At 39.6% G+C, this 25,700-nt stretch overlaps 1 protein-coding gene across 3 annotated transcripts in view; it reads left to right on the top strand.

Annotated features, from left to right (window-relative positions):
• Positions 1-25,444, top strand: part of cdh11 (cadherin 11, type 2, OB-cadherin (osteoblast)) — a 74,470-nt gene extending 49,026 nt beyond the window's left edge. For all 3 annotated transcript variants that reach the window (XM_072390573.1, XM_072390575.1, XM_072390574.1), the window contains 14 exons: positions 709-1,123; positions 1,773-1,912; positions 2,517-2,811; positions 4,855-4,974; positions 6,362-6,529; positions 11,773-11,960; positions 17,206-17,319; positions 17,457-17,596; positions 17,938-18,071; positions 20,039-20,160; positions 20,272-20,389; positions 21,862-22,113; positions 22,499-22,650; positions 22,974-25,444. In XM_072390573.1, coding sequence (XP_072246674.1) covers positions 973-1,123; positions 1,773-1,912; positions 2,517-2,811; positions 4,855-4,974; positions 6,362-6,529; positions 11,773-11,960; positions 17,206-17,319; positions 17,457-17,596; positions 17,938-18,071; positions 20,039-20,160; positions 20,272-20,389; positions 21,862-22,113; positions 22,499-22,650; positions 22,974-23,339 — 2,460 coding nt within the window. In that variant the 5' untranslated portion in view covers positions 709-972 and the 3' untranslated portion in view covers positions 23,340-25,444. The remainder of the gene's footprint in view (positions 1-708; positions 1,124-1,772; positions 1,913-2,516; positions 2,812-4,854; positions 4,975-6,361; positions 6,530-11,772; positions 11,961-17,205; positions 17,320-17,456; positions 17,597-17,937; positions 18,072-20,038; positions 20,161-20,271; positions 20,390-21,861; positions 22,114-22,498; positions 22,651-22,973) is intronic.
• The last annotated feature ends 256 nt before the right edge of the window (positions 25,445-25,700 follow it).

The following is a 25,700-nucleotide window of genomic DNA, read 5'->3' on the forward strand; positions in this document are numbered from 1 at the left end:
GAACCAGTCAAACTTTGACTGGAGGCCCAATTCCCCTTAGATTTTGGCATTCTTTGATTAATTCCTTCATCGGTCCATTAAATGGAATTTACAGAATCCTCATATGCTAAAACTTTTCATAAATATTGCACTTCAGGCAGTTTATGACATTCAGCTAAAATTTCTCTCATGAGCCAGCAGTTTTTTGCTTCACAGCTCTGTGCTGTTGATGGACATGTTTTGTTTTTTTTCCATAGAGATCAAATTTTCTCTCACCCCCACAAATTCATTCCAAAGATGCCAAAATCATCAACTGGAGTAAACAGTTCACTGTTGCACATATAAAGCTGTAAATCAAGTAAACAGGATCTGAGGAATATACAATATTTGTCCTTTTCCTCTCGTTGAGAATGCATTTGAATGAGCTGCATGTAGACAGATACAGTGACCTGCTGTCACATGAACTGTCTCTTCTATAATTAATCTGTTTGTGTCTAATTGAATTAAAGCTAATTGTTTTACAGACAACATTGTCTGGGTAATTAGTACATTGCTCTAATTAACACAACAATCGTTAGAGAAGCCAGTTCTCCAATTCAGTTATTCCAGTTTTCATTCAATCTGTTAGCAAGGTACAAGTTTGATTTAATTGTAACTGTGCTCAGTTGTTTAATTTCTTTACTTTTTTCCTGCCACTGATCAACTTGCTTTTGCTCTGCTCTCTTTAAGGCTCTTTGACTGGAAGACAGAGGAAGTAAAGACATTCTGAGAGACAAAAAGAGAGAAAGTTGGGAGAAGAAAGGCATCAACGTAGCAAGTCGGTGATGAGTATCTGCAGAAACAGGCCCCATCTGAGCAGATGAACTAGCAGGTTCTTAATCAACATTTCGTGAGGAAAAAACAGGATATCGCCTCAGTGGGAGCAGAGCTCCACTGAGAGGAACCAGAACGTTGGGGGTGGAGTGAAGTGCACGATTGCTCAGGCTGGTCAAGATGGCGATACTGATAATGAAGCGGCAGGGCTTCGGGCTGCTGAGGGCCCTCTTGGTGTTGCTGGGAGTCTCTGTGATCTGTAGCGCTGCATTAGGAACCAAGAAAGAAACTACTTCCTTGGATCATAGGAGCCACAGACACAGACATCCAGGTATGACAAAAGACCCAGCTTTTTGTACTGTGTGTTATGTAATAAAAGTACGACTGGATCAAATTCAAAACTATGAACTGTGACCGAGATGGTCCCACACACCATGTCTTTTTCATCTTTTTTTGTATATCTAAAGAATAAAAGCTATCACTACATTAAATTCTTACTCTGTGATATTGAGAGTTTTAACGGTATAGTGATCAATATACTGTTCATTATCAATAACAAATATTACCGCATCTGCACTACATTTACATGTTAACGTCTCACTCGAAACATCTTCCAGGGCAGTTTAGAAATTCAGGTATTTTTGTTTAAAGATTTATTAAGCAATCCATTTTTCTTCTGAGCACTCTTCAGTTGCAGATGTTCAAACACGGCTGCTGCTCTGTGAAAACACAGACTGCACCTGTTAGACACTGAGTGGCTGCACTGCTACAAACAGAGGTTAAGTACCTTGCTAAGAGCTACTGAAAACACATCTTGCTGAAGTGCGTGTTGCTCATACAATCCACCCACTTTTTCACAGTTGGGATTTGAACCATTGATCCACAATTAAAAAAAACAGACTTTGACTTCTACTAGAAAAAGAGAAAAATATATCCAGTTTGCTGTAATGGCATGTATTGTTTTTGCTTGTGTGTTTTAGATCATGTATCACTGCACAGACACAAACAGAGGGCAGGGAAGGAAGGGCAGGTACTCCACAGGTCCAAACGAGGATGGGTCTGGAATCAGTTCTTTGTCATTGAAGAGTACACTGGACCTGATCCGGTTCTGGTGGGCAGGGTGAGTTTTATGACTTATGCCATTAAACTGTTCTTTTCTTTCCACCTGATCTCTTCAGATAGAATTAGTGCCTGAATAATGGTTTAATTAATAACCACAATGCCCTCCAGTTACAGTCATGGTGCGGGCCCGCATGGTGACAGCTAACCTCCAACAAGATTTAAATGTGTCTTTCTCATCTATTAAGGAGTGAGAGAATGATAAAAAGGGGGGGGGGGTCACACTGACATTTGGGTAGAGATGATTGGTGGTTGTCCTCTGCAACAACACCATTAATCAGACTGAGTCGTGGTTTTCATAGCAAACAACAAATGATGATCGCAGTGCATCTTATTTCATCGTCAACGGCCTGTAAAGAAAGAGCAAGCATTTAACTGAATGTTAAATATCCTCCATTTATCATGATGATGTTCTAAATCTCTTACTTATTGGCATTTGCCTGTCTTATGCATAATATTCCCTGCCTGACTGACTCTTTTAGTCCTTCAGTTTGTGGACTTAAGACTACATGCTGTTTTAGGTTTTAACACAACCTTAACTCCAGAAGCTGGTCATGCTTGTACATGTAACTGCGTTATGTCTAAATTTCTTCTCGTTTCTTCAGCTCCACTCAGACGTAGATTCAGGCAATGGCAACATCAAGTATATCCTCTCTGGCGAAGGTGCAGGAACAATCTTCGTTATCGATGACAAGACAGGCAACATCCATGCTACAAAAACTCTGGACCGCGAGGAGCAGGCCCAGTACACCCTAACAGCCCAGGCTGTGGCCAGAGACACGAATAAGCCACTGGAGCCTCCATCAGAGTTCATTGTGAAAGTTCAGGATATCAATGATAATCCACCAGAGTTTCTACATGGGCCGTATTATGCCAGGGTGCCTGAGATGTCCAATGTCGGTGAGTAACAGTTAGGAGACATTTTCTAGCCATGAATCTGAGCTTAAACCGTGTTGTTATTCTAAAATGAGAAATATCAATTTTAATTTAAGGCAGAGTAAAGAATAGAGTACAGTACAGTACAGTGTTTATATTTAGTTTGTTTCCACAGTATTTAGTGACAATGAGTAACAACAGTTAATGAATTTACTTTTCCTTTTAGCAGGGATTATCTTCCACTGAGTGAGATTTGTTTATGTAGTTACTGATGGAGTTCATCTGCAGCATCTGCTCAACAGTCCTTTTCATATCTTATTATTAATCACTGAAACAGGAAGTCTGAGAAATAATATCAGAAAGCACAATCAGCTGACATATATTTCTTAAAAGCTGTTGTTTTTATAAGCTGTATACATACCCTATAAATATCTTCAAAGAAGGAAAAAAAATCTGCCCAACAATAAAGGGATGCAAGGAAATATTTAGCGCTATGTTGACAAGGCCAGGAGCCTCTGCTCCTGTCTCTCTTTAGCTTGAGCTTCTGAAGATTTTCTTTTCAGATTTTATGTGATCTTGGAGTGCTTTCAACCCCTGAAGACTCACCTGACATCTCAGGCAGTGATGCTTGTTGTAACCATGGAAGCCAAAGAAATCCCTTCTCTAAATTAACTTGACCTCCAAACAAAGAATTTCTGAAAAAGGATTTCTGAATGAGTTTTGTGTAGGTTTTATGGTAAGGAAGGGCTGCATCTCACCACCAGGCACAATGACTGAAATAACTGAAGCAGAAGCTTTAATTTGACTCGCTAATTCCATGTTTCAGGACATTTCACTGGAAAGAGCAAGATCAAATGATCTTACTTACTATTTTATCAGATCCACTTAAGGTAGCTGCAACACTGAGACCAGGACTGAATGAAACCAAGTGGATTATGTACATGTATGAATCAGGCTACAGGTGATCACATGGCTGCAACCAGAGAACTATCCAAATACCTTATGTGTAACTAAAAATAGATTGTAAAGTAGCTGAACCTAAAATAATTCAGAGTCACTGAAGAAATCATCGTGTTACAGAAACAACGTCACAATAGTTTTAGACTTGTGCTTTGAATCAAACCTTTGTCACCAACAGCACATAAGGTGCATGCAATAGGTTCATTTTAAAATTACTCCTGCCAACAGATTCATGTTAAATATTTCAAACAAAGAAAGATGTACTCTCTATGGCTTATACTGATGACCTCCAGCCACCAATAAGCAAGCTACATCACTTCTTTTTGTAGTTATTATGTTATTTTACTTTATTCCAGCAGCAAGTACATCTGTGCCACTGATTACAATCATGTTGTGTAAATGATGCCTTTCCTTTTTATAAGTGATTACGCAGGTCTAACCCACGACTAGCACCACTTAAGAAAAGATTTTCAGTTGTGGAACTGATCAAAATATAATTATGTGAAATATTTAGTGAGTTGCATGAGTCTAAAACAAGGAATTTAACCAATTATACAAAAATAAGACACCTCTCCCCCTTATTAATATAAGTGTAATTTCCTTGGTTTATTTAAACTGGTCTGATTAAACTGGCAGTTTAATCAGCAGAGACGTATTTTAAGTAGATGCAATACAGCATCATCTTCAAAATGGTTGATTTTTTGGGGGGCCCTGAGATTAAGTGCTCTTTTCAGCTCAATATCCATGCATTTTACAGATTTTACATTTTAAGATTTAATGGGCTTTGAAAGGTTTTCACGAAGCCCCTGGACTGTTCAACCCTGTCAGCACATAGATGAAATATGTTTAATTAAAAACATTAAAAATCACTGACATTGGAGATTAGATATTTCTACCAGACAATGATGATATATTGAGAAATAATGGTGGAGAGCAAGCTGATGTGATAAGTTAAGTGAAGGCAGGATGTTTTTCATTCTCATCCAGCTGTTCGCAGGCAGGTGAGTCTGCACACGCTTTCTAACAAGGCTGTTTGTCAAACTGGTCTTGAACTGAATCACAGAGGTAGAGTCTTCCCCTGACTTGCCTCCCTTGTCTGTCTTGTAGGTACGTCAGTGATGCAGGTGACAGCCACAGATGCTGACGACCCCACCTACGGCAACAGTGCCAGACTGGTGTACAGCATACTGCAAGGACAGCCATACTTTTCTGTGGAGCCTCAGACAGGTGAGGCTGAAAACAAAATCCTGCCCTGAGTTTCTCCTGCATCACAATCAATGAATTTGTGTAGTAACAGTCAACTATAAACAGACAGACTATAAACACTGACAGCACTACATGATTTACAACAACTAATTTATCCATGCACACCCAGGACAAATCGCCGGTTTGTTGAAGGGTAAACAAGTGTGTACACCTACAGACAATTTATGATCACTGGTTAGCCAACCATGCATGTATCTGGACTACGGGAAGAAGCCAGAGCACCACACAAACAGAGGAAGAACAGGAAGTCTGCCAACCCAAACTAAAAAAAAAAACATTTCTTGGTTCAATATTTTTGTCTTCCACCACTTTTCATGGAAAAATCTTCAAACTCACTGCTGCAGGGATCATGATCAGCACATCTTTTCCACTAGAATTGCTAAGGAAAAGAAGGCATGGCTGTTAAAAGTGGCACCCAGAGGACATCCAGCCTGGTCCCTGCAGAGCACAGTCCTAATATTTGGGTTTGCATTAAAGAAGAAATTAGATGTAAGGAGAGAGGTTAGGGCAGGGAGTGAGAAAGAACTGCCAGCGAGAGGTTAGGGGGAGAAAAGAGTAGAAAAATTGGTTTAGAGGGAGTGAGTTCAAGGAAAGAGAGTGGTTAGGGCACAGAGAGGCAGGGAGATTTGAGCAGAGTAAATCTGGCTAATCAAACCAGTGTTGGGTATTTGACTGGCTCAAATCCATAGCTCACATTTCTAATTGGTTTGGAGATTATGAGCTTTTCATGCTGTCACACACATACACTTGGCATAATATGACAGCAGGAAGCCTTGCCGACACTGCAGCCAGAGTTGTAGAAAAAGAAAGAGAGATGGAAAGAGAGTGGCGGGCGATGATTAAAACAGACAGAAAAGATTACTGTGGCTTGAAATAGATGAAACTAAGACTTCATAAATGTTCTACTTGAAGTCTTTTAATTTGAAGGCTAAAAAGAAATAAAAATATACATTTTTCCTCTAAATAAATGGTGTATAAACACAAAGCAGAAAACAGGACTTAGATATAAAGTCTAATCATATGTTAATTATATGAAACAGAAATGCATAGTACAGATGGACTGATATTGAACTTTTAGAGATGATGGCATTTTTTAGGGAGGAAAATGTTCTAATATTGATGTATTGTCCAAGATTATTTCACAATTCTGTATCGATACATACTGAAATACATAATGGTGTCAAAGAATTATCAGTCAGTTAACTCTATTAAAAGAAAGAAAATCCAAAAGAAGAAGTACATTTTGACCATCTCAAAACTATTGAACTATTCCAAAGATTTAGTTTAGCATAAAATGAAAAGTAACCCAAAGTTAAAGTTGTACTTTCTACCAAATCTGTCTTTTCAGGTATAATTCGTACTGCGTTGCCAAACATGGATCGGGAGGCACGGCAAGAGTATGATGTTGTCATCCAGGCCAAGGATATGGGCGGCCATATGGGTGGGCTGTCAGGGACCACAGAGGTTAAAATCACCCTCACAGACGTCAACGACAACCCTCCAAAGTTCCCACAGAGTGAGTAAACACCTATACTGTTTTTATCTATCCATCTATAACGTCCATGGTATGACTGTCATATGGCTCTGGTGTGACATTTCAATTAGCGGTGTGAAAGCGTCAGACCTTTTACTAAATGACATATCAGCCATATTACAGTGTGCATGGACCAGCCTGCAGCTTCCTATCTTTTTCTCCATCATGTGTCTTGTGGATGTATATCCATACATATCATATGCATCATTCTTAATGCGAGAGCACAACCCAGAAATCATGCAACTCACTTGCAATCGACAGTAGAAACTACTAAAATTATTGTGAAAAGCATTAAAGACAACCTTCAATTTCTTTTTTCTTAAGTAATCTAGGTGCAGTTAATAGTTTGTTTGCTCTGCTGTATTTTGTACTGCAGTTTCTAGTCTAATTCTACGCCCACAATGTGCTTTGACTCGTTCTGTCAACCCCATTTCTACCAGTCAAGTCCTCTGCTTTTTTTTCTCCCCACCTTCCATGTCCTCCCTTCCCTCCTGCATGTCTGAGCTGAGGGATTTAGCAGAGTAGCTGCAGGAATGGATGGAGAGAAGACGAGGGGGAGAAAAGAAGAGATGGGGGATCAGGATTTAGCCTGTGGAGAAGCTGAATAGGCGAGAAAAGAGAGAAACACGAGCAGAAGCAATGATGGAGAGAATGCAAAGTGCACGGAGATGCAAGGAAAGAGTGTGTCAGAATCATCACTCCAGATGACAGTATTTCGTTGTCTTGCAATCCAAAGCTAAAATCTGATCCTGTGGGCCACAACAAATGCACTACATTTTTTAGTTTTTTTTTCTCCAGCAGGCTGTCTTCAGACTGAAAGTTCTTTGAAGTTTTCATTCTGACATATCTGCATTTTTTATGGAGCTATGTTTTCTAATACAATGAAAGATAGCACATACTTGAAAAAATGTTAAAACCAAGTCAACTTTAAACTAGATCTTTGAGTGGCTGATAGATAAAAGCAGGCCTCGAAGAATTTGGTGGTAAAGAAAGGTAACCGTGTGTAGTTTTTCATGTTACTTCATTATCTCTGATAACCTTCTGACCATTTAAGCCTCCTGTGACCTCCCTACCAGCAAACGCAGTATTTTATCATCCATGAAACATTTTTCTTATCAGACTTTTATCAGCCCCAGCCTCTTCTGCACTAGGTGGGAATGATGAGAACCAGGCAAAGATTCAAGAAGAAAGGTCAAATCAGAGATAGGGTTTTGGACAACAGCTAACCATATTCCCATTTTGATATTAGATGTAAATCATTTTGAAAATATGATAAAATTGACAAAAAGCATGTTTCACAAACATTTCTCAATTTAAGAAGTAAGAGGTTCCTCCCTGCATTACATCTAAATAATAGCTGTGCATCAGTGGCAGTTCATATCTGCTATGCAAGACCATACACCATAGAAACATGTTGTCCAAGTGGGCACTCTTGTGAAAACAACAACAACAAAGTAGAGACAGACCATCCACTTTCTTTCGACCGTCTTCCAGATGGTGTGACTGACAGTGATTACTTTTGTAGCAGTTGGGTGCACCAAGAGAGGACATGAACAGAATAAAATGGAAAAGGATAAGCAAGTGAAGAAATAAGAACAGCATGTCAAATTTCAGTTTAGATCATTTCCATGGCTCCTGACTTATAGTGCTGAATTATGGCAATTATGAATTAAGATGTGTATTAGATGCCACACTCAGAATGAGACACATACACTTTTCGCATTGGAATGACAACCTGTAAACATCACATGCCTCCAGCTACAGCTGTCAATGTTGCCGAGGAATGATAAATCAGAAACAAGCAGAAAAAAAGAGGCGAAAACAGACGTAAAGGTAATACATACGCTGTGACTCCTTATTATGTGTTCCATCAGCTTCTCAGTTTTCATTCAGTCCAAAGCTTCATCTTAGTTTCTCACAGATTTTTCTGTCAATGAAATTCTCTCCCTTTCACCTCATTATCAAGCGTTTTTCATTTGGAAATCCACCACGGCACCGACAAGACTTTGTGGGAACAGAAAGGAAAATAATAAAAAGGGAAATCATGATAACTCGCTAACTTCAGTCTTTATTACGCTGACATGACAGAGATGGTTTTGTTAAATACTGGTAATATATGCCAACCACAGTACTTCAGAGCCTGTTCTCTCTTTCATTCTCGATTAAACACAAATAATGGAGAACAAAGCAGATCATAAAATTCATTTGAAGCGGGTAAAGATCTTTTGATTGATGTCTACAGGCTTCTATTTGAATATGCCATTTACCTTCAGTGACTTCGAAGATTGCTATTACAGCACTGTCTGTTCTCATAGAGCACACCAGAATCAATCAATTAAAAATTCCTGACATGACTTCATTCTTTAAAATTAAATTCATCTTCAAGTTGTAATTTGAAGCTTTTCCTCCCACGTTGGGATAGAAAGTAATTTAGAGTGGAGAACAAAACAATGAAAAAAGGCAGTTGGCAAGATAATAAATCTTAATTCTGAGTTGGAAATAAATGCCACATCTTTGTTGATCTCCCTGAAGTAAGAGGAAATATTTTCAAGGAACACATTTTATTCTTGGTAAAAGAATAAAAGCAAAATTGTCATGTGTCGAACATTTTGGTCTGGAAGTTTATGCTAAAACTTCTGCTCTCCGTGAAGTATAAAGTGTGTGAAAGAAAAAACTGCAACTCACTGTAGTTGGTATTTCACTTACAGTCAGTGACTCTTTAGCCAAGCTATGTTTTTATAAACTATGGGTGCTTTTAGTAGTATATTTGCAAGCAGAAAATCCACTATTGGTCATAAGCACCATTAAGGCTTTGTGGCAAACAAAGAAGCAAAACCAAGACGTTTTCCTAAACCTCGGAAGTGAATGTACCCACAAGTAAAACAATCAACAGATTAGGGGAAATCAGAATATTAATGTGTGGCTTATCAATCATGGCATCGTGCATTTGCAATGTATCCATGGTCTCAAAAGATGTAAACCATAAAATCCTGTGATTATTCATGGGAAACTGAGAAAACTGCAAATTACTTTGGTATTTGGGTTTTTTAAGTGTAGTACAGCAACTGTCATCAGCATGAAGCATGAGTGAAATTCTGAAGCAGCATGTTCATAAAAGGGAACTACATTGAAATCACCAACAGCTTTCAACAAAGACAAACTCTGTAAGGCATGTTTGTATCAGAGACTGGTCTTCAGAATCAGTTCAATACAAAAGCAGAGGTAGCACACCTTACTCCAGCTCAGAAAGCTGTGTGTTCAAGCCAAATCAGACTCATTTAGCTTACTTTGTTTATAGTACATAACATGTTTAGGTCTGTTTTCAACCACACAATGTCTGTGATTGCTACTTAGTGAACTAAAAAAGAAAGCATCTTCGGTACTGTTTTAAATTCTGAATATTTTCCCCGCCCCTAATTTATGATCCAGCTGTGGAACAGGAGGTAAAGTGGTTGTTTTTCAGCCAGATGGTTGCTGGATCAATCTCCAACTTCCCTAACTCATATATAAAAGTGGGCCAAGGTACTGAACATACATTGCACCCCCAATGTGTTCCTCACTTTTAACATTTGTGAGTTTTTTGGATAAAAGTGGCTGTAGTGCTCTTAGACATTAGGCCGAGCTCAAAGGAAATGCCTGTCTGGTGTAGTCAATACACACATAACATAGAAATATTAGCTATTTGAACTAACGAGTGTAGTGAATATTTGAACATACAACTGTATTTTTTTGATGATTCAGTGACCACACGCAATTGTCTCTGAGAGACTGGTCATTACATAAGTTACAGTCACAAGGCCCTCATGTGTTCATATCTAAACCTTGCTGCTCTTCACATTCTCCCTTTCTTTGAAGGTCTAAGTGAACAAATAGTGCAGTCGTTTATGTTCGAGTAATGAAAGCAACTAATGACCTTCTGGTTCTCTAGTGTTAACTTTCTCATAAAAAACACTGACTGTGTTCAGTGATGAGCCCTTAATAAAACAAACTCTTTCTTCCACCGCAGTCTTTGAACGTAAATGTACATCTGTAGTACGTGCTGTGCCTCAGTTTCGCCTGCAGCCAGGTATGCCAAGCTGCCCGTGTGTTCTGTCATACAATGTTTAACTCAACTGCCATGAGCCACTGAAGTTAAGCTACTTAGGAAAAGCAAGAATATGACAGGAGAAGAGCAGGAGGAAGAGGGCAAAGGGGGGGCAGGCATGAAATGAGCTTTCACCCAGAATGGGACAGAGAAGAAGAGAGACAGGCATGAGAGAAATAGGGCAACAGGGGGAGATGGGGAGGAGAGGTGAGGTGAGGATGACTGAGGAGATTTGGGAGGGTGAAGAGAGAAGAACCAAACGAGAGATGAAGGGGGAGGTAGGGACGTTAGCAAAGGAGAGTCAAACGACATGAGGAGGAGTTTTAAAGGTAAGAACAGAGATGGAGATAGGAGGGCTTTGGTGAGGATCAATGGAGATGTGGTGAAGAAAAGGTAAAGAGCTGGAGGGTAGCTGAGGGAATATCAGCTGGATGGGTGCAGTCCTGTGAATCGCTCTCCTCTTCCACTTGCATTTGCTCAGACAGCACATTACCAAATGAATTTCACGACTCAGGGGATTGCTACACCTGGATAAGCTGGATAAGCATGCTAATGGAGTACAACTCATAAAATTATGGGTTAACTCTCTGCATGTTGCCAAAATCCTGGAGCAAGATGAGGAGATGACGAGAGAAACAGGGACGGAGGAAAATCAACAGAATTGTGAAGATAGACAGATCTAAAAGGATGGAAATTATTATATGACAGGAGGAGCAGAGGCAGAAGAAAAATGTGATTAAATGAGGAGGAATGGTTTGGGGAGGAATGAGGGAAGTGGCAGAAAGAGAAATGAGAAATGGGAGAGGAGGAAGGATAAAAGAGAACAAGTAGACATATGGTCCTACTGCTCACACTTACAAAACCAGGAGTCTACGCCTTCAACCACTCACACACCTGACAGTATAGCAGATATTAATATCCTTTGGGCAATATGAGACAGATGGTATAGCTCATGTTAATCCCTAGCTGCCCACCAGAACTGACCCTGCCTCAGACAGTAAACACAGGGGAAGGCAGCCGGGGATTCTCTGAGGACTTTAAAGAGTGCTGAATACCAAAGCAGGCATAGACCATAAGTTGACACTGCTCACCAACCAGCAAACCAAAGCCATGTAAATGACTTTGCTTGTTTTCCTCCCAGGTGTATATTCCATGTCTGTGCTGGAGGATAAAGTACCAGGAGAGGAGGTGGGTCGCCTGAAGGCGAAAGACCCTGATCTAGGAGACAACGGACTGGTGAATTATCGCTTAATAGATGGAGATGGAATGGGCGTGTTTGAATTGACAACAAACTCTGAGACCAGAGAGGCTGTTATTAAATTGAAGAAGGTAAGAAATTGTGGAAAGAGATGTGGAAACTTAAACCTTTATCTCTAGGTTTTGATCTGATGTGACTGTTCCAGTGTCATCTGTCCACATGCAGACAATGAGTCACTTCACTGGACGGAAATCTATGATATAGCCAATTATTAATGGTCATCTCAAATCTAAATGTGCCTATACTCAAATAAAGCCGTGATTAACTAATTAAAATGTGCATTAATGGTTATTCACTGGGAATGGAGGTAAAAATTCCTCCATGCAGGAAAACCTCACCAACGTGGGTACGTGGAACATTGACATAAAGCAAAGCTGCTGGAAAACCATTTTGGAGTATACATCCATTGGGTGTATGTCTAATATTCACTAGTTTTTCTCTGCTTGAGGTATCTACCATTTCCTGATGGAAACGTTTTTTTCAGATCCTAAGAGTTAACTGCTGTCTGGTGCAGAGCAGGCCGTGTACACTGAGTTTTTAGATCTTCTTCACTGCAGACAGCTGCCTGCTGAAGTTGAAAGCATTGCTGTAAGAGCAGTGTGAGTGACACAGAACAGTATAGGGCGAACATCACTTTAAGGTGCATTGTGTAATCATTCCTGAAGACAGAGACAAGTTGCTGTTATGTTTAATTGCCCCGAAATACTATACACAGTTTCATGAAGATTAACATTTATTCAAATATTTCTATTCTGATAGAAATTGTTCAAAGTGGTGTGTGAGAAAGCATGAGAGCAGCGAGAATAGAGCGTTAAAAGCTATGGCTAAAAACAAATTCCCTCTCGGACACTGCTTATCCTGCTTTCCAGGGGGTAACTTGTCAAGGGCTTTCGACAGTTGTTTTTACAGTTTATTTCACACTACCTTTTCTTCAACATGATTGAAAATGGGTGGTAATTAGAGGCTGTACAAAAGAAAAAAGTTTGGGCAGTCTCTTCCTCTTATGTTGGACCGAGAGAAGACTTGAAATTGCATGTAGAGGAGCTGCAAATGTGGTTGATGATTCATTAATAAAACCTACCACTGCTACTTCATTACATAGCACATTAATTTCATCTCTCAGTCTAGGTTATTGTTGTTGGGAAATTACACAGCTTCTGTTTTCATATCTTTGTGATTCACGATAACAGAAAACTCAACAGTGCTCAACCTTCTGATGTGGGCCAAAGCTCTGTGCTCCCACAGCTACCTCTGATGGAAACTATGTGCGTGTCATCATCCACTTTTATGCAATTTGCCAGCTCGAAAATGTAGCTGAGACTGGATTTTTCCTACAGACAATGCAGTGTTGAGCTCAACCAGCCAGCTCAACTGTATTTTTTGTGTTAATGTATTGTGGAAGAAAAGGACAGCTATAGCATGAAAAGAAATATAACAAACAGTAAAGAAGTGAAAAAGTAAGATTGTGCTGTGTTTTTCATATATATTACATAGAATCGTCTTCCATAGGTGTGTGTGTGTGTGTGTGAATGAAAGTGTGTGACTTCTGTGGTTCCCCTAGGCCAGAGCATATCCTCAGAACTATGACTCAGTGACTGTAACCCACAAGTGCACAGATGTACACCACAAGTGTCGCTTTCAGTGAACCAGTTCAGCACACATGATTACTTTCTACCCTTCTAAGTCTTACTAACGTGACACAACCATTTGTTGACTCATTCGCTCTCATAAAGTCAATCTCAAACATACACACTGCTCTATCAGATGTACAGAAGCTGGCACATGCATTTATTTCCTTCGGTGTTCTAAACGCGCACAGGCACATTGTTGCATGTGTGGCTGCAGGTCAGGATTACGAGCTGAATCTTCCAGTGAGCTGTGATAGCTTGCTTTTCCTCCCACGGTGTCTGGCCTCTGAGTCTCTCAGTTCCCGTGTAACAGCATTTCAGTCGCACCATCAATGTGTGAAGGAAATGAGAATTAAATTACATCAAATTCTGTTTGCTGTAATGGTTATACTGGAATTTAAAAGAAGAAAAAACTCTTTAGTTTCTCACTTTTCTTCTAAAATTAATCTATATTCAGTTTAATACTTGACATTCATTATACTCTTTCGTGATCTGTGTGTAGTTTACAGTGAGCTGCATTTCCTGCTGAAAAGAGCAACCAGCTTTAAACCACAGTTCATTTTCACTAATGCTGTGAGAAAATCTCTGGCTGAAATAATTGGTACTAGTTTGTTTCAGTTTTTTAAAATTTCCAAAACTGTCTTCGTAAACGATTCTTTGACAACTGAAGGAAGGCCTTGATACTGGCAGAGCTAGAGGCTCTCCTCTCAGCAACATTATCCGGAATAAGCAGGGAAATGAGTGAGTTATAAGAATTAATAGTAATGCTCCTTTCTCTCCTATGGGCAACTATAATTAGTCTGCCCTTGAGCAGGTAACTCACAAATTTAGGAATAAGAAGAAGACTGTGGCAGGTCTGGAATCCGGATTATTCATATTCCCCCCCATCTGTGCTCGTAAAAAGAGCAAATCTGAGAAGTTAGAATATATAGACCTCTATGGATGATGCTGTAAATAAGTGGTCTAAATCAAGCCAAAGGCAGAAAAGTGTGTTTGTGAAATGCAAAAGCTGCTCTACTCAATATCGCTCAACACCGAACACTCCCAAGGTCGAGAGCTCAGCCCCCTCCTGTACACACTGTATACTCGGGCCAACACAGCCACATGGCAAGTAATACCAAAGTAACCCCTGCCATACAACAAAGCTTAGGAGCGGTTTTCTTTTTCCTCAGATGGAGAGACTTGTGTTTTCCTTGACATGACAGACCATGTATCCTTTTTTTATGTAACTATTCATCTGTGGAAGACATGAGCTCCTGAAATGTTGTTGTAAAGCTTCTGGTTTAATAATGATAAATTCATCTTGAACCAGAACATGTTCAAGATTTTATGTCATAATTTGATCAGTGAGAACACGAAGAAATCAGAATTAGATGCTGATTGAAAGACTAATCTGTGTATACACTGACTGACACACAGAGCTGTCACTCGTCAGCTCTTTGCCACAGATCCCCGTCTCTCGTGGAAACACAGCTCAACAGGCTGATGCTGATTACAAGTGTGTGCATGAACACAGACTGAGATACTCACACTCTGCAACACCTACTTCTGCTCCCCTCGGTATGATGACAGCATCTTGACTTGCATGTGTTTGTATGTATGTGTTTGCATAAGTGAAAGAGCGTGCGCGTGTTTCAGATTATTGGGTCTTGATGCCTCTCGAGGGAAATCAAAACCTTTTGCACCCCGAAGGCAGTGTCACACAAAATTAAAAGCCAAGCAAATACATTCACACACACACACACACACACAAGAGCACGTGTACAAACTCACACCTATACACACTTTCAAATCAGCATCAAGAGTAGCCTTCACTAATCTCTATTCTCTCACTCTCCTCCTCACAAACACACACACGGGGATGAGCTTTAATCAGCTATTCTCTTTCAACTGTGTCCTGACGAAAGCAGTCCACAGAATATTAAGGAGCTGTATATGTGTGTGTGTTACAGAGAGCAGTGGGGAGAAGGAGGGGCATTATTGTGAATATTATTATCATTATATCACACTGATTATACAAAGAGGGAGAGAATGAAGAGAGTGTGGGGATGAGAGGATAGGGCTGGTGGGACAGAGCGACCAAAGAGAAAACGAAAGAACTAGGTCACAACTCTTCTACGACTGTACGCGTCATCATCGCATCAAACATGTTTACCTGCAAGTGAATGAGTGAGGACTAATCCATTGAGAAGAGGCGTAACCTTCTGGCCTCTATGTTGGATCTTCGACAGCACTGTGGGCTTTATCCATTTACGGCTGTAATCTTGATTGGATTCAGAGATTTTTATCAGTGATAATCAAGACTGCCTGCCTCTAGTACATAGTGATGTGTTACTGGTAGACTGAGCAGCTATCCAGGTTACCAAACTCAGATCTCAAGTAGCTGCACTCTGCTTTCCCTTCTTCACACTAGGCTTGTGAGTACTCTCCTTCCCTCCTGGGATTTCATTAAGCGATGGAAGCCTTGAAATGAAAAGATTAACCTTGTTTCAGGTCCTCTCAGGTACTTCAACATTGCCTTTCCAGATGGAAAAATTGTAGTGGGGGAAAGTGTTTTTTATGACAAAACAATGATGTCTAAAAGAGTGTCACTTACTATGATAATGGCCACAAATGTGCTGCAGATGAATTTGCTGCCAAGTGCTGCTGGCAAGGCAGAATTCACTGTAATCATAACAGTAAGCACCTCTTGAGTATTGCATCATACAATAACAGCCAGAACATTTGTTGACTTAAAAGTTCCCCCTGCAGTAGAATAGATTCCATACATAAGAAGAGGAGTCAGTAGAAAGAGGAAGATCCATTAGATGCACACCACCAAGTAAACTGTCTGGCCAAAGGCCATCGGTTTATTATAGCTTTGTTACCTTTTATATGGCTAAATGGAAAAGTGTGAGAAAAATTTGTATATTTGGCACTGAATGGGAAACCTCAAAGCACACGCTTGAATCTATTTGGTATCAAGGCTACTACGAAAGAGTCGATTTTTTTCCTTAAAACTGTAAATGAACTGATGCATAGTTTAATGTGAGTGAGGCATTTACACTGACATATTGAAAATCCATGAAATAAAATGTATTCTCAATTTCACCTGTTTCCATTTTCAAGGTGTGTAACTATTCTGGCAGACAGCTGTTCTTGTGGTCTTACTTCATCTCCTCATCTTCATCTTGTGACTGAAAGCACTTCCTATTCTCTCTTATCATGTGGTGTCCCAGACTCCCAAACCTCATCCTGGCTCATTAGAAACAGACCAGTGTTGTTTTCATCTGATGATGAAAGCAACCAGAACAGAAACAACCAAATGATTCATTCACATCCAAAAATAATCACATCATATCATGCCATATCATGCAATACAAAAGATCTTGAAATTAAAGTCTGTATTTGGTTTGCTCCTGGTTTTGCTGGTGTGTAACAGTGGTAGTTGTAGCACGATTGAGGAGTCGCCTCTATTCATCCATGTAGCAACAGCTCCCCCTACCAGAGGAAAATAATATAGCATGGGACATGCATGCATCTCAAACAGCCAACACAGCCACTAGAGTATGAATAATTCATTTTCTTTTGAGTGAACATATATTTCACAGCCTTTGTATGTGAACAGTTAGCATTTTTCTAAAACACTGACTGAATTTGTTTTGAAACATAATGATTAAATCACTTGTCTGGTCTTTCTTTCTCTCAGCAAGTGGACTTTGAGACGAAGAGATCATACAATTTGAAGGTCGAGGGATCCAACCCTCATGTTGACTCTCAATTCCTCGCTTGGGGACCTTATAAAGATGAAGCCACAATCAAGGTATACATGACATGTTTGTGTTGACTGAGCAGACAAACATTAATGCGAGCACCAGGCTGTGTTTATGAGAGCACATTTATGTTTGATAAGACAAATATCAGAGAGGCCCTTCAACACTTATGCATGTTTATGTGCAGATATCAGTGGAGGATGCAGATGAGCCTCCTGTTTTTATAGCTCCCAGTTACACTTTTGAGGTGGAGGAGAATGCCCCTCAGGGCACCCCGGTGGGACGAGTTCATGCCAAGGACACTGATGTTGCCAACAATCCTGTCAGGTAACCTAGACGGGTGTGGGATATATACACAGGAATATGTTTAAAAAGACAAAAAAAAAATGTAAATTAACCTAAAAAGCTTTACTTCAGCTACACTGAACAAAAGTGTGGACAAAATGGAGTGCAAAATTAAATTAAAGGCATAACCGGCCATGCTTTATGAAAACTACACAATTTATAACAAGAGAGTAGACCAATTAGGTCATTTCCCTTTTCTTGCATACAGTTATACTGTACATATGTTGCATATAAATAAAGTTCAGCTACAGTAAGCATTAAGGGTCAAAGTGTCGTAATTATAATTCAAATGTGTAATAGCAGTGTGTCAATTCTCCATGCAGGTACATGATTCCTCGGTACACAGATGTAGAACAGTTCTTCAGCATTTCAGAAGATGGGATGATTACCACAACAAGACCACTGGACAGAGAAGCACTGCCCTGGCATAACATATCTGTGTCAGCCATAGAGATAGGTATGCAAGTACTGTCATAAACAAATCATACACGTCAACTCTGATTTACAGGTTTTTTTTTACTGTCTTCTATTAAATAAAGGCTACGAACACACATGCCATCATGATGCCTATACTGTGTCTATCAAGCTTACAAGAATGTCTGTATCTTGGCTCTTTCGCTTCAACAAGCCGAGTCAGTAAAAGAGCTAGAGTCTACCCAGTTTTGGTCTTACCCATGGTGTGATTAGCATTAGTCAAACATCCTCTGGTAAGTACTGAGGCGAAGGGCAAAGTCAAACATTAACTTACAGATGGAAAAATTTCAGATAGCCACCAAGCTGTACATTTGCTGGCACCCAAAGCCCAAACTGCTATTCTGCAGTGTTGGATTCATTCCATGACTTCTTATGTATAAACTTTAAGAAGATTCAAGTTGCTGACATTATTTTAATCCCTCTGGTTTGGAGTAAACTTAACATTCTTAATGTGAATGTCAGTGTAGAACCTGGAATAACAAAAAAAGATCATCCAAGAGGGAATGATGTCACGCAGACAGCTAAACAGTCGAGAGGGGGAAGGGAATTGCCAAATCTGTGGCAGCTTTAAAAGTACAGACCTACAAATACAGACCTATTAAGCTATGGAGAACCCCGACTTGTGCCTGTTGCTGAAGTTCAGAATTCAGACTGATATGACCGCTTATATGTATTAATGAAAAGCTATTTGCTGTCACGTAATAATTCCAAGATGCAAGATATTGAGATTGAATTCAGTACGTTATTAATACCAAAGGGGAAGTACATTGTAGCAGTGTTAATTAAAAATCTGGTATTTACAAAAAAAGTAAAAAAGATAAATAAAGGTAAGAAAAACAATTAAAAAGGCAGAATCTGTATTTCGTCTGAAAGGAGTTCCATCTCCCCATCTGGCACAGTCTATTAAAGGAAATCGAGATGCATCTCACTGAATCGTTAATAGGTTAGGCAGAATTTAATGGAATCACAAGGCAAGTAAAGATTCACAGCTCCAGCAGGTACACTACCAGTCAACAGTTTGGACACAAACACTTTTTGTTTTGTGTTGGTGAATCCAAACATCTGACCGTCAATCGATAAACGAGTTGTGGAAAGATACAAGTAAAAAAATCATGCAAACTATCCAACAAGACTGGGCATAGAAAAGGGAAACAGCAGTAGACCAACAGGCTTTCTGGAGCTTTTTATCCCTGGCTTTAACTCCAGAAACCCTTCACAAGCCACAGTGGCCCCACCCTGGTATTCAGTGGTTGGGGCTCAAGCTAGAAGAGCGCCGCGTGGTTTCCCTGTGGCGTGATAGACGCCAGACAGACAGATGGAAACAGGCTTGCAGCCCACAAGGCTAGAACCATTGCAGGCTATGCTGACCGCTTACAGACCCTGGGAAGCTAAATAAACGCTTAGTAATGACAGGGTAGTGGAAAAATCTCACTGACTACAGCTGCAAATATGCAAGGCACTACAGCATAAGTATGGCCTTTCTCAGTAAAAAGATGAGTAGATAAATGAGAATGCTGTGTTTTCTGTATGTTTTTATTTCAGCTATTCAGATCATTCCATCTGCATCGTACAACATTTCTTCATTTGAACCTCCAGCGGGCGTAACTTTTGTCACTTTAGCGTATCATAATGGTATTGGTATAGGAGAGAAATAGCTGGCACCCTCTGAGTGACAGACTTTCACTCGATTGTTTGAAGCTTCTGAAACTCATTTCTGTCATTTTTGCAAATCAAAACAACAAATAGCTGGCAGAGTGACTGACAGGCAATTTTTCTTGAAAATATAGTTAGCTTTTCATTCATCCAATTTCAAACATGGATTTGAATGCAGACACACAGGCAGTCACAAATCCATGCAAACATTCTTACTTTCATTACTTTGACACAGCCTCAAATGTTCATGAACCGCAGAATGCTGAGGATTTTACCCTATGTTGTGTGCATATATAGGAGGCCACCACCAAGACACCAAAGTACGTGTAAACATCAAAGTGAAAGACGTGAATGACAACCCCCCAGAGTTTGCCACCAACAACGAAGTCCTCATGTGTGAAACTGTAGCACCAGGGAAGGTATGGTTGACTGTGCGTTAAGAACATATGTCAGCAAATAACAAACCCAGAAACAGCATTTCTATATGGATGTGGGGTCTTTTAACTTGTGTTTATATGTGTGTGGTTCAGGTCATTGAAACAGTCAGTGCAGTGGACAAAGACGAGATGGCTCACAGACAACACTTCACATTCAGCCTTGCTCCGGAAGTCGCCCACAACAACAACTTCTCAGTCAAAGACAACAGAGGTAGATGACCTATAAAACGTGTTGTCCATCCCTTTGTTTCTTTGGTTTCTTTTTGTTTCTAGCCTTTTCTGCCACCAGTATTTCTGTTGATTCATCTGCAGTCTTTTACTCACCTCCCCCTTTCACACAGATTAGATCAAAGCATAGCCAGATGGAGGCTTACAGTACCTTGTAGGAATCAGCAGGTGCTCTGAATCTTTCTCGCGCACTCATGAATGCACATATGTCCTGCGGGCTGTATTAATTGCAGTGGGTCTCTGTCCGTCTGTACATATATCTTAGGGGGGCTACTGATTGAATTAGGTTTTGGGAGTACTAGAAGGAACACTAAAAATAAGATGAGAGAGTAAGATGTACCAGAGAAGCAGAATATAGGGGATCCTAAGACTGAAATTTAAGTTGTACTAAGGTGAGTTTAATTTGATCAACAGAACGGGAAGCATGGAATTTAGGGTCTATATTGAGCATGTCAGTCTTAAATTATATTCATCCATGTGAAACATCAGAGAGCTGAAGTACTCAAAATGTAACCACAATGCAAAAAACAGAGAGATGGAAGATGGAAATAGCTTGTTCTATTTACCCGTGACTCAACCACACACATGCTGAGCTGTCAACTATTGGCAGGAGGCTTATAGCAGCAGATGACAGTAACTTGAGTAGTTAAGGGTGAAAAGTTTTAATTAGGAATTTCTTTTTGTTTTTTTTTCCTCCATTCTCCATGCCTGCAGTTCCCTTGCGTTAAAATGAGTTATAAGTTTTGTGTCTTTGATTGGATGCACCACACTCCCCATCTTACAGAAAACCTGAAAGAAAGTTAACCTGATAACATATAACTCTGTTAAATATATTAGAGTTTAGTAGTTAAGCTGCATCCATCCCACAATGACTCAGCTGAACCCGGATAGGACAGTTTATATGTGGTTAATTGCTACCAATCATAACATTCTTACTGTTTGTTAAAGGTAAATCTCTGTACATTTAATATCGTCCTCTTTTTTTACAATTCTAGGCTCAGTTTTAAGTGCCACCTATATTGCTTGTGTTGCATTTTTAATGTAAATGTTGCTTCTGATGCCCTCGAAATGCCTTTTAAATGACCTCAGATAATTCTTTGCTGGCAACAAGCTTATGTTACAGTAGAAATTAATTGTTTGGATTGGAAGGAACAAAGAAGCAACAACAAGAAAGTGCAGAGGTACTGCAGAAGCAAAGCTGGCAAGCCTTCCTTGTGTCACAACAGCACTGACCCACGATTAAAGACAAATTTAATATCACTAAAGTTACATTTTATTGGCTGTTACCCGATTTGTGTGTATATGAATGCAAAATGGTAAGCAAACATAGAATTTGTGCAGTTTGTTTCTTTGCATATCCTGATAAAAGCCTGTAAACTCCTCAACCTTTGGTAGTTATGTAACCTTTCCCATTATGTTAACAACTTATAACCATATTTGTCTCGTCTTCCACAGACAGCACTGCCAGCATCTATGTGCTCCGTAAAGGATTCAGCCGCCTAACGCAGGATGTTTACTACCTTCCCATCGAGATAAACGACAATGGTTTCCCTTCTATGAGCAGCACCAACATCCTGACCATCAGAGTCTGCTCTTGTGACAGCAAAGACACCATCCTCTCGTGTAATGTGGAGCCTTACATCCTGCCTGCTGGTCTCAGCACCGGCGCTCTGATAGCTATACTGGCCTGCATTGTCATTCTGCTCGGTGAGTAACAAAAATCGTCCTCATGAGTTACTGATGAACCTGCCTGATTAAAATAGTTTAAAAGTGTGTTTACAGAATGAGTTTCTGAATACAAAGTCAAAATGTTTATCTAATTTGAACTTCTTTCTGAAACTACACTCAGGGGGGTTCAAATATCGTACATCATTGTATTTTGCAAGTCATGGTTAGACATAGCACTTTATATCTGAAAACATTTAAAAAGCCTGATCATTTAAAAGGGCACAGCATTACATTCATCTAATATCAATTAAACTGTCTTAGATGTTATTATGTAAATATCCCAAGCTTTTCTGCTTTGTCATAGAGATTGCGAGAGGATTGTGATCAAACCTGCATTAATTAAAAAAATGTTTTTCTTCTGCAGCAATAGTGGTGCTGTTTGTTGCTCTGAGGCGTCAGAAGAAGGAGCCGTTGATTGTGTTTGAGGAGGAGGACATCAGGGAGAATATCATCACTTATGATGACGAGGGAGGTGGCGAGGAGGACACCGAGGCTTTCGACATTGCTACATTGCAGGTAAGAAAGAGGAATGCTGTGTTAATAGCAAATATCAAAGGATCTACTGATGAGGGGGATATTAACTCATATTCACATGCAGGCTGGCAATGCTGATGCTATTAGTCAGTTTCAGAATATTATGTTGAGTGCTTTTTGCAATTAAACTAAAAGTCGGCAAGTATTTACATTTTCCACCTCTTCAACAGTGTTTTCTTAAGTCAGTATTTGAACATAGAGCATCTCATCTGTCAGCAAATAAAATTCCATCCACTTCAGCTCTTTCATTAACTACAGCTTTGCAAGTATTCACAGCCGTATCTGACTACTGTCACTCTGCTCAGAACCCAGACGGTGCCAATGGTTTCCTGCCAAGGAAGGATATCAAACCAGAACTTCAATATCCCATCAGGCCCGGCATTGGGCCTCCTGCAGCCAACAGTGTTGATGTCGATGACTTCATCAAGAGTCGAATTGCAGAGGCTGACAGTGACCCGACTGCACCTCCTTATGACTCCATTCAGATCTACGGCTATGAGGGCAGAGGATCGCTGGCTGGATCACTGAGCTCGCTCGAGTCTGTCACAACAGAGTCTGACTTGGATTATGACTATCTGCAGAGCTGGGGGCCAAGGTTTAAGAAGCTGGCAGATTTGTACGGGACCAAAGACTGTTCCATTAATGATGCTGATGACGGTGAGGACTCTTAACAGTGGTCTTCCTTAGTGGACACCCCCGATTTCTGATTTACTGATTCCAAGAGGATTTGTTAACTGAGGGTTAAACTCGCCAGTTTCCAGTTGTTACCATCTTCCAACTGATTAGTTCACGCCAATTTGTCAACGAACATTAACCGTTTTCCCTTCCTGGTCCCCCAAGACCATTTGTTAAAGGACACATAATGAACGCTTGGACTTTAACTGCTCCCATTATTTCAAATCTCTTTCATCTGATCTTTGGCTCTTTCCCTCTCAATTTCTACAGACTTGAGCATTACAGGGCTGGGAGATTTGATATGTCACCAGTTTGTCTGTTTGGGAGCAATTTGATGGAAACACTGTTGTTGTATCACCAGGATGACTTGCCAAGTGCAAATTGTGTAGTGTATCTGAGGTTCTGTATACCTGAATGGACTGGATTCACATGCTTCCTCAGTGGTTCCTGAGAGACATTTTTATTCCCTTAAGAGGTTCCTGAGTGGGGTATATTTCCCTTTGCTACGGTCTCAAAGGAAAAGATGAAAAGTAAGGTAAAAATAAATTAAGAAAAAAGGTTTGTTTGGGTTCAAGCAACTGTCTGCTAAGAGATATGAATACTAAAGATGTGTCAGTAAAGTCAAATTTGTTGTTTTGTCTGCTGCAATCAGCAGGTACTGTTGTTTCGATGGCGTGACCGACTCTGGGTTGTTGATACTTTGAAGATGCTAACAGCATCTTCACAGTATGGTGGCCTTATAATAATTAAACAGCAACTCCAGGGGTAAACACAACAACACTGAAGACAGAGAGTCTTCAGTAGCTACACACAGACAAATGAACACACACGGACTGTAGGAGTTATCTGTGAAAATGCTACACGAATACCCTTTTTTTCCCAAAAAACTCAAGATGGATTGAATTTTAAAACTGTGGATGATTCCTTGTTATCATACTTCACAGCAAAGAAAAGCCACCCTTCTCCACAACACCCATGTCCAAAATCATCCCATCAGCAATCATTTCCCATGCAGAGTCCACCCATGAATGAGCACCTCCTCATTTGGAGTCCACCAATGATGACAATGAGTAAAAACCTGTGAGCTCTAAAAATCGCCTTAAACTTAATGGACACTCTTGCAACGCAGTGCATTCTCTTTTTTTCCTCCTTTTGTTTCTTTTCTTTTTCAACTTGAAACGCATATTCAGAAAGCAAACTATTCCCCATGTTAGGTGTGTACAGAGTAATCTGCAGACATGTGATATATCCCTCTGAGGATCCAACCTGCGCCTCATGCACCCTTAAAAACGGATGTGCTGCTTCTGCCAGCGTGGTTCATATAGACTGGTAAAATGTGCATTGTGTTTTTTCCCCAATAACATGTTATGTTGGCAGCAACATCTGTTGTATCAACACGTGTTGCCATTTAAACATAAAATGTGCACATGGGAAAGGAACAATTACATGATTTGGAACGGCCGAAACCAGAACATCCTTTTTAATCGTGTAGGTTTTTGTTCAGTCTCTTTTTAATGTTATTATATTATTATGATTAGTGTTGTTTTCTATTATTATTATCATTATTATGACAGTAATTGTTATTGTATTGGCTGCAGCTACACAGGAACAAACTGATATTTAACTATTTGCAGCAGATGTTCTTACAGCTGTGAAAAAATGTTTGTTTTTCATTTTTGAGCAGCTGTAAGAAATGTAATATTCGAATTTAAACATCAGCTTCGGTTCCCTGTGTACACACAACTTTTATCCTCTATTTTGTTTTTGTTTCTTTTTTCATTATTTGGCGTCTCTTGGTTCTTTCTCCCTGTTTAAGAGGATAAATAGCAATTTTGTGTTTGTTGCAGTGAGAGAACGCCTCATTTTTATTCTCTGTCAAGTTTTATGGTACCGATTTGTACAATTTTAAAAGTTCTTATTTTAGTATACATGCAGAATATTCCAGTATTACAACAAAAACATGTTAAGAAGATTAAAAAATGTTACAGCATCACACTTATATTTTCTGAACATTGTACTGTTGCTTTACTATGTGCTTCAATCTCCGAAGCGAAAAAAAAGAAAAAAAAACTTTGAAATAAATGCTCTTTTTATAAAATTATACTGAATTGTGTGTTGGGGTAGACTCTGTGTTAGCGTTGAGCACAACATAGCTTTCATTTTTATTTTAACATGATGGGTATCAACTAACATAGAGGCAGTAAAATTCAAGATTAATTTAATAGAAACAGTGAAGATAATATATCAATCTTACATACATTTAAATCTTAGATTCTCTATTTATATGTAATTTTCGGCATCATCTGCATAAGGAATCTCGTTGGGAAATCTGTTTCAAGACTAGTTTTATGACTTTT

Source organism: Leuresthes tenuis, unplaced genomic scaffold (genome assembly GCF_036924035.1).
Source record: "Leuresthes tenuis unplaced genomic scaffold, fLeuTen1.0.hap1 SCAF_8, whole genome shotgun sequence".
Classification (NCBI taxonomy): domain Eukaryota; kingdom Metazoa; phylum Chordata; class Actinopteri; order Atheriniformes; family Atherinopsidae; genus Leuresthes; species Leuresthes tenuis.